General features: G+C 38.9%; 1 protein-coding gene across 2 annotated transcripts in view; it reads left to right on the forward strand.

Moving 5' to 3' along the window:
• WDFY2 (WD repeat and FYVE domain containing 2) overlaps positions 1–16,403 on the forward strand; it is a 175,738-nt gene that overhangs the window by 71,196 nt on the left and 88,139 nt on the right. For both annotated transcript variants that reach the window (XM_045869383.3, XM_064586142.1), the window contains exons 2-3: positions 2,647–2,714; positions 14,018–14,091. In XM_045869383.3, the coding sequence (XP_045725339.1) occupies positions 2,647–2,714; positions 14,018–14,091 (142 nt within the window). The remainder of the gene's footprint in view (positions 1–2,646; positions 2,715–14,017; positions 14,092–16,403) is intronic.

The following is a 16,403-nucleotide window of genomic DNA, read 5'->3' on the forward strand; positions in this document are numbered from 1 at the left end:
TTTGAATTTTTAAGAGGTCTAATTTATTTATTTTTTTGTGCTCAGGCTGTGGCGTCTAATTCAAGAATCCATTGTTGAAGGCAGGGTCATGAAGATTTGCCTCTGTGTTCTCCTTTAATAGTTTTAGTTTTAGCTGCAATATTTAGGTCATTGATCTATCCTTAGTTTTTGTATGTGAAGTTGAGGTCCAACTTCATTTCTCTGAGTGTGTTTATCTAGTTGTCCTAGCACCATTTATTGAAGAGACTGTTCTTTTCCCGTTTTAAGTATCCTGGCACCCTAGTCAAAAATGTATGGTCCATAGATGTTTGTGCCTATCCCTGGACTCTCTCCTTCACTCTGTTGACCGCAATCTAACCTTCTGCTAATAACACTATGCTGTTTTGATTACTGAAGTTTTGTAGTAAGTTCTGAAATAAGGAAGTGGGAGGCCTCCAACTTTGTTTTTCTTTCCAATATTGTTGTGGCTATTTGGGGCTTTTTGCAATTCCATGTACATTTGAAGATTGATGTTTCCATGTCTGCAATAAAAGTCGGAATTTTGATAGGAATTGCATTCAGTCTGTAGATTGCTTTGGGGAGTATTGTCATATTAATATCCAGTCTTCCAGTTGATGAACATGGGATGCCTTCCCATTTATCTTCCCATTGCATCTTCTTTGATTTCTTTCAGCAGTGTTTGTAGTTGTCACTGTGCAAGGCCTTCACTTCCTTGGTTAAATATATTCCTGGGGGTTTTATTCTTTTGGATGCTGTTCTAAGTGGAATGGTTCTCTTAATTTTCTTTTCACAATTCTTGTTGCTGGTATATAGAAACACAGCTGATTTTTGTGTATTGATCTTGTACCATGCAATTTTGCTTAATTTGTTTATTAGCTCTCATAGTGCTTTTGTGGATTCATTGGGATTTTCTGTATGTAAATCAAGGTTGTGTAAAGCAAGGTTGTTGATTGGAGATCTTTCTTCTGTTTTAATATAGGCATTTACTACCCATTACCCTCTGAGTACTGCTTTCACTGCCCCTCATTGGTTTTATTATGTCTGTTTTTATTTCAGAATATCTTCTGATTTTCCTAGTGATTCTTCTTTGATCCACTGGTTGTTTAAGGTTATGTTGTTTAATTTCCACATACTTGTGATTTTTAGATGCTGCAAGTGCCTAACTAGACTTTAGAGTTCTGAAATAGGGATTCTGACAGTTCTTGCCAGCTCAGTAGCTGTTTTGGTGTAGGGCCTGATTCCTGGAGCTTCCTACTGTGCCATTTTCTGTGATGTCACTTGTATTTATTTTTGTTGAGGTAACAGTGTCAATATTAAAATGTCGTACTAGCATATTAAAAAAAAATTGTTTAAGTGAAGCTGCTATGGATATAAATGGTGTATGTATGGAATTACTCTTTACAAATTATTTGCCATTACATCTGTCCCTCTCATAAATTAGGATAGTTGAACAAGAAGATGAAATTTTTGCATGTATATGTAGTTTCATCACTGTATATCACTACATTTTATCTTGCGGCTGTGCGGAGAAAATGGCATTTCTTTATTGTATCTGTAGTTAGTCTTGTTTTTCTCTTTCTATTCCATACAGGAGGAGACCCATTGATTAGCTAGGGGAAAAATCCAATACAATTTAAAACTTAGTCTAGTACAATGACTTAAATAGTGTGAGATAAAGATACTCAGTCTTTGTCTGCTTTTTACCCTGGATGATTTAAGTGTTTGGGGTGAGGGATGTGGCCTATATCATCTCCCACCAGTGGGGAACTGCTTGTTTCCCTTGGTTTGATTTCTGCTACCTCCTTTGGCCTCTGGAAGAATGTTCCATTACCTTCTAGATGTGTTTGCCTTGCTGGTCTGTGCAGATGATGTCATGGCTAGTGTAACTCATGGTGGGGCCTTTCTGGTTGGTGAGAACCTAGTGGTGCTCCCTGACTGCTTCATTTTCTCTCTGGCTCCTTCTCTCTGAGCTCCTCTGGGTCTCTTCCATGTCTGTATCTGGGCCTACTGGCCCGGAACTTCATCCACAGCCTTTGCTGCAGGATTTCCAGGTTCCATCTGGGCCCATTGGTCAGCCTTCTAGCTCAGGAATCTGAGTCTCAGAGTTTACATTACCTGACCATGACTGGAAAAACCCTCTCTCAAGGCAATGGCATGGCCTGTGAGACTATGAATTTACTGTGTAACCCTTCTGCGTATGTAAGATGCTTCATTTTATCTCTTCACACTTCCTTTACTAGTAAAACCTAACAACTCCCTGGACAGATGAATGCTTCCAGCAGACTAAGGCAAAGGTCACAAACTTGGACACGCAAAACAACAACAAAAGTAGTAATTTTCAAACACTTTCACTGTTGCATGTGTGTACGTAGACATATGTGAGGATAATACTTCAAGAGTAATGTAATTCTAAGTGTACACAAGCCTTAAATTTAAGGAATATACAATCTATGAAGAGGCATAAGTGGTGTGCATATATATATTTATATATAAGTAAATATTTATAGTTGAGATCTATATGTATATAAAATATATATAGTTAAGATGTATATAGTTAAAGTCAAGAGGTTTGGTTTCTGTCTGTCAACATTTTCCTATGACTAAAAACGCTGTGATTGTTAACACACATATTTTTTCCTTTTGCAGGACCGTTCGTGTATGGCTAAAGAGAGACAGTGGACAATATTGGCCAAGCATATACCAAGTGATGCCTTGTAAGTATCTGGATCTCGGTCTTTAAAAATCAGACATGGACCCTACCTCCCCTTCCTTTCCAGATTGCCTTCTCTGTATTTTCTTCTTGAGTAGGGATGTCTGAGGGTTGGGATTATCATTATAATGGAAAGTACCATATTCAATCATTTTAGCTCTCAGTATGTAAAATAAGAAAATTATTCTGACATTGACTATATATTCATAGTTTCTGAATAAGATTAATGGAAGAAGGACTACAGCACACAGGCTCTCTGATTACAGCTGTCCCCCTCTTTTCCAACTTTTTATTTAACTTTTTTTGTGGAGTACTTCCTTCAACATTTAAAATTTTGCCCAGTGATTACATTTGTGAAGTAAGTTTGTTCTTGCGTTTTTGTTATGTTAGTCATTCAGATATAAGACAGTCAGCTTGATGATTTAGTTCTCACAAGGATTTGCTTAAGATTGAAACATTCTAATTGGAGGTTAATCTCATTTTCTCAAGCTCTTATATGAGAAATATGTCCTTGTGCTGATAGCTAATCTTTGAAATATATTTAAAAATATATATATATGACTGATTCTTAGATTGGTGTGCTGGCAGAAGTTCTCCTACAGAGAGAGAAGAGCTGGCTCCTCAAAATAGGAAATTTCTTTTTAGTCTGATGTTTTATTGTTAAAAATTAGTGAAGGTTGGGCATCCTGTTCTGTGTTTATTTGAGTATAAGATAATTATTTAAATTTATTATTAGTTATATTAGTAAACATTTCTCTGACTCCCCTTCCTTCAAATCTTAATTAAAATTGACACCCTAGAAAAATCCCTCAGGTTTGTTGTTTGGGCCCAGGTACCCTCTGGCTTGCTGCAGTGTGCACCTCTTCCCTTGATATGAGTATCCTGATTTGGGAAATATATGCCACAGTGTAGAGCCAAAATAAATTCATGCTAAATTGTAGATGTGATTACGTTTACGCCTCTGGCAACAGAATACTGTGGTAACTTAAACAGCAATTTTGCTTGTTGATGAACAAATGAATTATTAAGGATATAATGGCTTTCTGTGATTTTCAAATTATCTTTAAGGTTTTGCATATCTTTAGAATTTTATAGTAAATAAATGATAACCACGAAGCTGAACCAAGTGGTCAATCCTGCATTGGGGAAGAAGAAAATTCTTGTGATTCTTATATTGGCCCCTGACCTGTTGTGCCTCCAGCAGATGGCATTCAATAGCAAAAGGCCTAAGTGAACTTTCTCTTTAAGCTGTGGCAGTGATGAGGGCTCAGGTAAAACGAAAGGGAAAGGAATTCTCTGATGGACTGTTTTTCCTGATCTTTGAGTGATATAACCAGTCTTATCCGTGATCTTGCTTTTTTCATCAACCTTAACATGATATCTAACTAGAGGAGGTGGGGAAGGTTGGGATGTCTGTCACTCCCATGACCATGAAGACAGAGGAGAGTCAGATCTGAGCAGAATGATGAGAGCTCGGGGATGGTGAGCAAGGAATCTTCTTGAGATGAACACAAATAGGAACTTCATGGAGACACAGGATCCTAAACAATTGCTTCTCTGCCCCCTTCCCCATACACACATATCCACAAACATCAGAGAATGATGTTCTCTTTATTTGAATATCACTGAGAATACAAAGAAGCCTCTGCTTGCATTTTTATCATTTATGAAGCTGTATGAATAACTATAGGTTGCTGTAGCTCCTACACCAGGCAGAAGTGCTCAATACATAAATACTTATTGCAGACTTGAATCTGATAGTAAAGAAGAGTGCCGAGAACAGCATCGGACATTTTCCTAGTGATTGAACACAGTCTTTGAGAAGGAGTACCCTTGAATTATTTGCATATTTTGCCTATAGCCTTCTACCAAAGGGAGTGAAAAAGGCATTACTTTGCTATTAAAATGTGTTTCGACCAGTTACATTAGGGTCACGTGAGAACTTACTAGAAATGCAGATATTGGGTTCCATGCTAGATCTACTGAATCAGAATCTGCATTTTTAATAAGATGCCCAGGTGATTTGAATGTCCTTTAAAGTTTGAGAAGATTGTCTTCTGGCATTATAGGCAACATGCTGATCTGTTTACACACATTTATATGAACACATAGAAAGCCTTATGCATATATAGTATTGATTTATAAATACATAGATTTAAGTATACATTATAAGTACACATTCTCGTGGATCAAACATTTATTGTGCACTTGCTGTATACAGGCCATTGAGCTAGTTGCCAGGGTTTGCAGATGAATAAGGTGCGTATGGTCAAGGTGATTTCCATAATCTTCCATTGTTGGATGGCTACCACCACCACAGAGAGGTAAAAGAACAGAAGGCTATGTTCTTTACATAGCCTTGGCTTTTATGTTCCTAGGAATTGAATGCATTCAGATAACATAGTAGCTGATCTTTGAGCAAGAGTCCATTTTGTTTAACTTGAGAGAGGCGGGATCTTACTGCATAAGGAATTATGCTATATTTTTGGACAGTTAGAAAACCTGAAATAGCTTTGAATTTCCAAAGGATTGTTTTACATTTCTTTCTATTGAAAGGTGTTTTGTTAAGAGATTACTTAGTCCTTAAATAACGGTTCTGTGGTATTAGTTAAAAATAAGTAGAAAGGTACAGGATATCTGGAGGCTATGACATGGACATCACAAGGCAGATATGACCATATGATGTGTTTATAGTGGTATATAATAAGTAATATTCCAAATCCAGAAGAGAACATAAAGAAAATATCTTATACATGTAATATATGGCTTATTTGTTTATTTTGTTTATTAAAATACCTTTTGGTATAATATTTGTCATGTTCAGGGTAGGATAGTAATGTTTTGTAGCGTTGAGAAGAATTTGAAGTTTCACGGACAGGAAGAAGCAGAAGGCATTAGATGAGAAGGAATGAATGGTGAAGGCTAAGTGTGATGGTTGGGAGTGAGCCTGAAAGGTGGGTAAATGTGAGAAGGCTGGATGAATTTAGGGTGTGGTAGACAAGAGAAGGATAAGGAGCAGACACATCATGATCAAAAACACATCTGCTTTGGGTGTGTGCCCTCATACCCTGTGTTTTCTGAGAAGCTCCCGCTTCCCCTTTAGGAGGGAACCAGGAGAGACCAGACTTGCCTGGTTAAGACTATTGGCTCCTGAGCCAACCTTATTTTCCCAGGATTTAGAATTTGAAGTAGGAAGTGCTTGTTTCAAACCTCAGCTGGTCCCTTGAGCTGGGAACATGTAAACCTTAGAGCTGTGAGGTATTTAAGTGCGTAAAGAAACAGTGAAAGCTGATCCACTTAAAAGGAAGTATGAATCAGAGAGGAAGGGCCACTTGGCTCTAGAGAGAGAGAAACCTAAGCAGGTGATACCTGGAGGTTTTTGTTCTCCTCCCCCTGATCTCCAGAAGCCTGGCTCTGCTCCTGCCTTTGAATTCAAGAGATATGTCCATTAGTGCTTACATTCACTCCAATGGGTTTCTGTTCCTCCCAACTGCAAGTTTCTGACACGGCCTAGCCTTGATTGTATACCTCCCAATTCCTGTCTGTTCAGTTTCTCCAGGGTCTCTCTGATCTTTAAAGAGAAAAGACTGAGCCGTGTCCCAATTGATGCCACTGTGATGTTGAGCTGAAAATAGTCTGGGATGAGTGAGGGCAAGTAAAGAAGAAAAGCAGAAAGAAATATTTATCCTGTTTAATTTCTGTGGACAGTTCATTCAACAAATTTTAAAAGTTTCTTCCATACTTGGGGCGCCTGGGTGGCTCAGTCGGTTAAGTGACTGCCTTCGGCTCAGGTCATGATCCTGGAGTCCCTGGATCGAGTCCCGCATCGGGCTCCCTGCTCAGCAGGGAGTCTGCTTCTCCCTCTGACCCTCCCCCCTCTTGTACTCTCTCTCTCATTCTCTATCTCTCAAATAAATAAATAAAATCTTAAAAAAAAAAAAGTTTCTTCCATACTCAACACTGTGCAGTGTCCCAAGGATATAGTGGTTAAGTAGGGCAGATGATTCCTGTCTTCATGGTGTGTACAGTCTGATGGGGAAGGCAGACTTAAAATAAGCACTACTCATGCTGTGTGCTGAGTGTTATAATGGGAAAGAAACAGGCGTCATGGGAACATGGTCACAAAGGTTCCCTGAAGAAAGCCCCATTTAAAACCCTGCTGTCGGGGCGCCTGGGTGGCTTAGTCGTTAAGTTGAGCCCCACGTCAGGCTCCCTGCTCAGTGGGAAGCCTGCTTCTCCCTCTCCCACTCCCCCTGCTTGTGTTCCCTCTCTTGCTATGTCTTTCTCTGTGTAAAAATAAATAAATAAAATCTTGGAAAAAAAAAAACAACTCTGTTGTCTATAGAGAATTTGGGGTGATTGATGACTTGTTTTGTAGTTTCCTGTGTGCCACTGTTTATGGATGAGTGAGAAATAAGAGCATTTCCCTATCTAATATTCTTTCCAAAAATCCTATCTTCTTGACGTATCTTGTGTGATAGCTGCTTATTGCCTATGACAAGATCAAGTTACAGCATACCCAACTGGGACCTGCTTGAGCTTGGAAACCAGGGAGGGTTCTTTCTGAGGGTATAGAGCTGAGGTTTCAGTTGTAGCCATAAATGATTATTTGTTCCAGGCTTCTAATAGATACCATTTCAACCACCACATTTGCATCTCTCTACAGAGGGAAAAAAAACATGAAAAGCGTAGGCATTCCCATTTTCATGATTGAGTTATTTTAGATTTACTTTTTAAACTAGGTTTGCCATTCATGGGGTCAAACAAAGGGATGGAGGAGAGAAATCTCAAGCAGAAGCCAGGGTGGCAGGTGTTTGAGATTTTACTTAGTGTATTAAAGTATTGGGTATCATGTATGGGCTTTTCCCCTTGGGCATGGAGAATAGGGGAAAGCAACTTGGCTGCCAAAGATGTAGTGACTAGGAAGGAGGTTAAGAGGCCCAGAGCCTCAGGACTGAGGGTGTGCTGGACAATTGGAAAACCTCTGTGGGTTCTGTAGTTGGCCAGGGCAGGCAGGTGGAATTTACTTTGGCTCCTAAATGTTTATGAATTTGTCCCCAGAGCAAAACAGAAGACGGTTTTTCAAAGATAAGTACAAATCAGAGGCACGCCTAACACAGCAATAAAATGACCTATTTTTTTCCAGCTCTCTGCCTTGGCGTGGTGAGCTGGCATTTGCCTGGTCTGGAGCTGTGTCTTGGGTCCCCTCAGTTTTCACACAAGTATGGCCACTTGACCATTTGCTCGGCTAACTTTTAATGTATAGAAACTCTAGTCCTCACTGAGAAGCATAATTCTGAACTGTTGCTTCCTGGTTTTTATCAAAAGCCTGGTTGAAAGAGACTATTTATGGAGGGCAGTATGCAGGCTTTGGGGTCTGATGGCTCATCAGCACAGTTTTCCCACTTTGGGTTAGCCCTCTGCGGGAATGCCTGCCTTCCTTGCGCCCTCCGCCTGTTCTGATGTGTGCGTATATGAGATGCTTTATGGCTGTTTTTGAGGTAATTGTCTACCATAATGCTCCGTGCGCCTTTGAAGAAGCACTAAGGGGGCCGGAAGCCCTTTGCTTTCTTACCAACCCGTGTGCTACATCGTGTTGGGGTGATCCAAATGGATTACAGGCCCTGAGAGCTGATCTCCGTAGGTTGGCAGGTGAAATCCAGTCATCTGGGCCCTGCGCATCTCTTCCATTGACTCCAGTGGGCTGTTCAAATCTAGTTTTCTGCATGTATCATGAGGTGAAAAGGATTGGGCGGGACAGCTCTAGGGACCTGGTTCACGGTCCTTATGGATAATGTAAAACATGGAACCTGTTATGTTTGCCAACAGATCTTTATTCTCATTTTCTTTCTGTTCCTTTTTTTTTCCTTTTTGTTCTTATACATATTTTCCTTAGTCGTGGCATTTTGCTTATTTCTATTGTTTGGTTTCATTGTGTCTGCTTTTTAAGTCATTTCAAATTCTTTGTGAAATGAGGTAGGAAACGCATTAAATTATCTTAGTTAAGACAACTAGAGAGATGAAGTTTGGACATAGGCTTACTGTTTACATGTAGTTCACCCCAAAATATGTATTTTTTAAGATTGGAGTTTTCAAAATAGCATGTAGGTTGGAACCTGTCCCTGGGTGGCAAACTGGAATTGGATTTTCATTTTTGCTGCTAATTTGCTGAGTCATTTCAGGCAAATCCTTTACATTTTTCCCTGCTCTGGAGGCTGATGAATAAACTGTCCTTTTCCTTTGATCTCAGATTTGCAAACATATTTTGGTTATGAGTTATGTTAAATAAGTAATTTATAAAGTACTTTCACTTTCTTGGTGCTTAGCAATATAGACTGTCGTTGCTGATCTGAACCCAAAGGGGATTAAGACAAGATTGACCGATTTGTGAGGTTGTGGCTAGATTGGTTTCCCTTTCCTGTGTGTTGGAACTTTAGTTCTGCAGCAACAGATAACGTGAAATTGAGGATTTAGAAAATTAAAATGAGTAATATGTTCGTATACTGTATACCTGAAATGGAAATGTGTCATTTTGTATGTAAATCACAAGTGTTGATTTTTCCATTGGTCAAAGGAGAACTTTGTATAATTTAAGACAATGGGTGGAGCTCGTTTGTGTGTTATCCCACCTCTTCTACTGGGTCTGTTGGCGTTTTGGGGGAAATTCATGTGGATAGATTTGTGGTAGAAAGGTATTTATTTATTTAATTTATTTTTATTTTATTTTTTAAATGTTTTATTTATTTATTCATGAGAGTTAGAGAGAGAGAGAGAGGCAGAGGCAAAGGGAGAAGCAGGCTTCCCGCCTAGCAGGGAGCCCGATGTGGGACTCGATCCCAGGATCCTGGGATCATGACCTGAGCCGAAGGCAGACGCTTAACCATCTGAGCCACCCAGGCGCCCCAAAAGGTATTTAAAATAATGAATTTGACAGTTCTGTTTTTATAAGGTGGTGATTGTTTTGGTGACTTTCAGACAACATCTTTAACTCAATTGAGGGACTTTTGTGGCAGACTAGGGGATATAGGTATAATTGGGAAATGGTCATCTTACTATTTTATACCTTATTTCAAATAGCTCCTTGGTTCCTAGTTGTGAAGTATATTGTTCCTTTGTTGGTGTCTTTTTGGTATAGGTTTTGTCATGGAACTATATGTAAAAGCAATTTACTGTTTTTACTATCTACATTTTCAAAAATAGTTATGTAATATGATCTTTTAATTCTGTATTTACTAAGAAGAAAATGTGCCCAAGGAACTTTTGATTTTTAATGAAAATGAAAACATGGATTATCCAAGGTAAAAATAATAGATATTAACTAATCTGAATAATTATAGCATTTATTTAGCATACTCTTATTTGATTTTCATATGACAGAGTATTTTAAAATTTTATTGAACTTAGATCTTAAACTTGTAGCTGTAACTTAAAACTTGTCTGGGAGAAAAAGTGACCACTGCTAATTCACTATAATTTTGCTGATGTTACTCAGACTAAATTAAAAGGAAGCAAGTGGTTAGTTTTAGTAGAGTACGTAAAATATTTGATTGAAATGAAAAATGATTTTTAATGCTAGGCAGTTGGAGTCCTAATTATAAGTGTTCTTAGTAAAACATGGGTTGAATATTGTAAACCTAATAAATACTGTCTTGTGATAAACAGGACTGAATGAAATAGTGTCCATGAATTAAATCTTTATTGTGCAGTGGTGGGGTGCTCCTTGAAGTTTTTTAAAGATTTTATTTATTTATTTGAGAGAGAGAGAGCGAGAACACGAGTGGAGGGGAGGGGCAAAGGCAGAAGGAGAGGGAGATGCAGACTCCTCACTGAGCAGGGAACCTGATGCAGGGCTCCATCCTGGGACCCCAAGATTATGACCTGAGCCAAAGGCAGACCTGACTGAGCCACCCAGGCGCCCCTCCTTGAAGTCCTCTTATTGTAGGATCCTCATATCCAACTTGATCAGGATTCCTTTAACACCTGAAGTTTTATTCATGGAAGTACCATTGTTTGCTTAGTTTTAAAGAGACCACTAGAACATCCCGTGAGGATTAGTGTGTCCTGCCAAGTAATGGAAAGCAGCAGTCGGTGTGATTGAAATCCATAGCTTCAATGAAACTTGTGTTTATTTGAGCAAAGTCCAACCAATAAACAAAGGACAGAAGATAAAGCAGTCATAAAATGAAGAGGTTATAGGTGTAAATAACAGAAATTAGGTAACTTTCCCCCCAATAAGAGTATTTTGAGAATGCCTTCTCTTAACTATATATTTTTTTAAAAAGCAAGAGCAATATATATACGTATATTTTTTGAGACCACTTAACGAATAGAAGTATTAGAAATACAAGTAGCCAATTTCTCTGTAATCCACTTAATTACTAACTCTGTTGAGGTTGATGTCGGTCTCTTGAGTTCCATTTGTCTGGGGCTTGTATCTCTTGAGCTTTTCTCCTTCAAATTATATGGTCATTAATATAACCACCCAGACTGCAGCTTCTCTTTATTTCAGTTTTCCCTAAACCTTAAGCTGAATACCTGCCTGAAACTACAAAGATTTAATTAAAAAAAAAAAGCTCAATGTTATGAAAGTGTTTAATTTTTACGATAAGATTTAACAAGCCATCAAGTTCTAAAGTCCTGATACTTACATAAGAGACTATTATTTTTCATTACTCATAGACCTGTGCAAATTTCTTTTCCATCTTATCTGTACCTTTTATTATCTTCCTAAAATTTTACCAGATAATTTCTTTTGGTTGTCCTCAGTCTGAAACAGAAAAGAGGGAATGGCAAGTCTTAATCAGATAGCATAGAAATGAATTCTTGTACTATTTTATTGAGGAATAAACTGTGAGCATTTTTTTCTTAGGTTTTAATAGACTATGTTGGGGGAAAAAATAGGAAGCTAATGATATAACATCAACAAGACCAGTGGCAAGGGCTTGAATTTCAGTTACTGGGTTTGTGTAGGAGCAGGCCCAGGTAAACTGTGTACAGATGGATACACGTGGGAGGCCGTGGCAGATGGGGGTCGCCCCACAGAGCTTACCAGATGTGGTTATCCTCTCTCATGGGGAAAACAGTTAAAGGGGGGGGGGGAAATAAATATATCTTCAGGTTTTGTATTATGCTGTATTTATTTCATCTGGAGTTCAGGGATGCGGCTGTGAAGGAGAAGGCCAGTGGAGGGGCTGTATTGTAATTTCAGGGGTCTGGTCAGCCATTTCACTGAGCCCTTGGAGAAAGCCACTGCGAGGTGAGGGAATAGAAGTCCCTCAGCCACTTCATCCCCGACCTCAACCTTCAGCCATCAGATGGAGCAATTCTTTCTTTATCGACTTAGGAACCATTAGTTTTACATCATTTAAAGCTGAATTCTTATTTGTGAAACATCACATTTTTGCAACCCAGCTACAAATATTACGCTTAAATCATATTTTGTTTCTTTCCTAACCCTTCCTGCTGAGGGACCCCTTTTTCCATTTGGCCAGAATTACCATTAATTTACTGTGTCTTTTTATCCTTCCCCAGACAGTTCTGCCCCTTCGATATTTTCTTGCATGGATAGGAGCCCATTCTGTATGGGCCTTAACACTAGTCTTTCAGAGCTTGCTTTTTTGTTAATTTCTGGTGAGTTGAAGGTAGAAGGATCTCTCTGTCAATCTATCTACTCCCCCATTTCCCAAAAGGAAAGACATTTACTGTAACAACAGACATGGGCATCAAGATTCTTTTTAGTCCACTCCCTGTCTCCTTGGCCCTGCCAGGACCTATGGGTAACCAACCCAGGGCCTATTCCTGTTAGAGTGTCACAGTTGGGAAATGGTTTGGTAGGTGAGCCTACCAAAATAGCTGTCATCAAGGAATTTATAGATTTTGGCACCAACCATGTACAGGAACTGTAAGACTCATCCCAATGTCACCATTATAGTCCAAATCACTTTATGTTTACGGTAAGAAACACTATCAGAATTCAAAAGGAGAAGACCTTTCCCAGAGAGTCCCATAAACAAAATAAATTTAGAAATCCTGTTGTTCTAGAACCCATATACTTGAACCCAAGATGGTTCTAGACAGGGGAATGCCAGAGCTAAAGAGCATTAGCTTCCAGGTGCCCCCAAAGACAAAACCGCCCCTCCATGGGGGCATTATTGGTAAAACACCAAGCAAACCTGTGTGTGTGTGTGTGTGTGTGTTAAAAAATGTTACTAAGTGATCTGTTTATGAAGTGGCTCTGTTAGTAGAACTTGAAATTCTTTTATAGTTTAGAGGTAATCTAATTTGGGTATTTCAAAATAGGACTGTGTGTTTGAATGAAGTCTTTGAACCTTCTCCAACTTCTTTTTTCCTGCGTGACCTTGAGTAAGACATCTAATCATAACTGTGGAAAGTAGGAGTAAAGATATCTGAGGCTGATTATGATTATGTTGATGAGCAGTTTGTCATCTACAGGGCCACTGTGAAGGTGGAGGAGAAATTTAAAAACTGTTGGATGTGTTTTTAGAACAACAATTTCGGTGTAGCATAAATTGCCAGCAGGCTCCATTCTTGGGAGCCTGTGTAGATAGAGAAGGCAGGGACCCGGAAGCGGTCTGCTCAGCAAGCACTTCTTGCCCACACCGGCTTCCAGGCATGCTTAGTTTACTTAGGCTCAGCTAAGTAGCCAATTTCACAGAACAGGGAGGCCCTCCCCAGACTTGATTTCTTTCCATAGAGCCTGGCTCTGTGTCCAGTTGGTTCCCCCTTAAACTGAGACAGATCCTCAGGCTTTTTCACTTAGCAGCCTTCAGTGCTGAGAGTAAAAGACTTCTGTTAGTCCACATGCCCCGAATCAATTCTGCATCAAAAAACAGATGTTTATACTAGTGTGTGTACCTGGGGGGAGGAGGGAATTACAAGATCTTTCTTTGTATTTTTTTCCTTAGTTGAGAAAAGACAGGTTGTTTCTATTAAAGATGGGGTTTGAGTGGAAGAGATAGATTGGGGACAGAGGGATTACACAGCACAAAATATTGTTAATCTAGTCAAGCAAATTTAGATTCCATTCTGACAGAACAGCTGAGACCAAGCCCCTTGGAACTAGTCCAGTTTGAGAATATCTTACTTGTTATATTCATTAAAAGGATAACTGAAAAACTAGGGGTTGGTTGTAAGATTACTGTTTTTATTTTTTGGTGAGTGGGCGTTAAATGAACTGTTTTTCAGGAAATAGTGGGGAAAAAATAGCCACACACTTTTAGCTAGTCACTCCTGAATCAGTGAGAATCATCATTTTGTTAATTTCATCAACATGTTCATTTCTTTCAGCTCCATGTTCATGCATGTCTTTTAACCCGGAAACAAGAAGACTGTCCATAGGTCTAGACAATGGTACAATCTCAGTAAGTACACATAAATAAGATTTCCAGTTGAAATACTTCCCTTCCTGTGGAGTATGTATGTATGTATTGGGATGAGAATTATTTATTAGTTTTTCTCAAATTAACAAATTAATTTTCTTGCTAAGTGAAGTGGAAATTGCAGGGCAGCAGATTATGGTGAGGTGTAGAGAGAGCTGGTATCAGTCTCAGCTTAAACATTGACAAGGTTCAGCTTGCCTTCCCATGGACCCAGTGGCTAGAATAGGAGCTTTATGAGGCCCGTGAACAGACTACATGAATCTGTGTGTTAGTGAGAGCAAGCAAGGATACTCACGGCTGTGATCAGATGGTTAGTCATGGTGTCATGTGCTTCTTCAGACAAGTGACAGAACACAAGGGAAATGTCTTCTTAGACCTGCATGTCTGATCTCTAATACTTGATGTTTTCCTCCTTTCCCTCTTCTGCTCCTTCTTGTCTTAACTCCCTCTAGCTGTGAATAGAGTCCTGTAAATTGTATGAATTTGTAAAAAAAAACAAAAAAAAAGCACAGAATCTACATTAGGCTATAGGGTAGAGTCAGATAAATATTAGGCTCTTTTTTACTGTAGATCTCGAGGGAACTGAAGTGATTGGGGATTGGAGTTTCAGGTTTTACTACTTAATCTTTTTTTATATATTTAATTTCAGCTACTGTATTAACCGAGTGTAATAAGACTGATCTGGTAAATTCTCCATTTTGGTAAATTATGCAGTATTGCCTTCAGTCCCAGCAACAGAGGCCCGTGAATTAGAGGACCTGTGAATTAGAGGACCCTGTTCTGGCCACATTTCCCCACGGGAAGAAGGACCTAAGAGGTTAAGGGGGTGTGCCCAGCCCTTACACACCCACCCCCCATATTCTGAGTACCTGACTGGAATTTTCCTGACCCCAAACAGCTTAGAGCCTGCATGTACTATATTGTGGAACTTTAAGGAGTCTAGAAGTTCTAAATTCGTTCCTGTACGCCCAGGTGGTTGAAGGTATACTTGTCAAGATTGGAGGAAGAGACCATATTTTATTTAATAGTTTAACTTGATATATAACTTTTAAATATTTAGACATATGGAATGTGGGTTTCCATCTGTAATCTTAACCTGAGTCTTACACGGGGTCTGAAGAGGTGGGCTTGAAATTTTCCATTTGGTCTTTAGTCAAAACATTTATTTGGTGACCGTTACGGAAATTTTAACAATATTATTAAATATAAACCTGTTGATAAATATTTATGGAATTTCTATAATGTCCAGTGTAGTTGGGAGGTCTGTAAACTCTGTTCTGTAGGAGGACAGAAGAGAAGTGAATGATACAGATCTTTATCTGTTTTAAGGAGAGCTATATTTAAAAAGCAGAGTGTGTGGGGGATAAATTTATTTTTAAGAGATGAAGGGGGGTAACTAGATTGTTCAGTGAACTGAAGTTCATGGCAAAGGAAATCTGAAAAGATGAGTTAAGATCTATATATTGTCCAACAGTTCATGGAATCGTATACGTAACACTCACTGTCCATGAAAAGACTTAAGTAAATATCATATGGGTTAGTCTTTGCATTTTTTGAAATCGGTGTAGGTGGTTAATGGGTGCTGATAAACTTGGCTTTGAGGGAAAGAAAGGTGAACAAAGTAAGTTATGGAGGGTTCTGGCTATTTATCGTATATAAGAGGAGAGACCATCGTAGCTATTATTCCTTTAGTAAATGAAACTTCCAGAGAAGCAGAACATAAATCAAGGGGGTTAGCTTGGGATGCTTCTGCAGGTGTATCAGTACAGTGTGGCTGTACCAAGCCTTACCTTACCCTGATCTCCTAGAAAAGATTAAGGACCCAGCTCGTGTGACATAATTTCCTTAAAAGGACCTGTTTTATATTGTCAAAGAGGATGAATTGTATACACTGTCTCCTCTCATTTGAAGAACTGTAAAGAGCTGAGTTAGGAAAGGCACATGGAAAGAAGGGCTTGTTTAAGGTTCAGCGTTCTCAGTGGGGTTAGAAACACTTACGCAGAGTCTCGGCTGTTCACTTTGCAGACGTGACAAATCCTATGCAGAGACTATTCATTCTCTGTTTCCTGAATATAGCAAATAAATTTTAAAAAGAAATAACTGGTTAACTTTTTTTTTTTTTGGTTAACTTATTTTAAAACAAAGAAAGGAGGAAATCAGAAAGTAAATCCTTGTTTCTCTTTATTCTACTGAATAAAAAAGATTCAAGAGGCAGTTAACCTTATGTAACTGAAATGAATTAGAGATGAAGTAGAGACAACCAGTACAGACCATGCTTTCAAAAACTTGTCCGC

The sequence above is a fragment of the Mirounga angustirostris genome, unplaced genomic scaffold, assembly GCF_029215605.1.
Source record: "Mirounga angustirostris isolate CCGP_5_RB_7025 unplaced genomic scaffold, mMirAng1.0.hap1 SCAF_3, whole genome shotgun sequence".
Lineage (NCBI taxonomy): Eukaryota > Metazoa > Chordata > Mammalia > Carnivora > Phocidae > Mirounga > Mirounga angustirostris.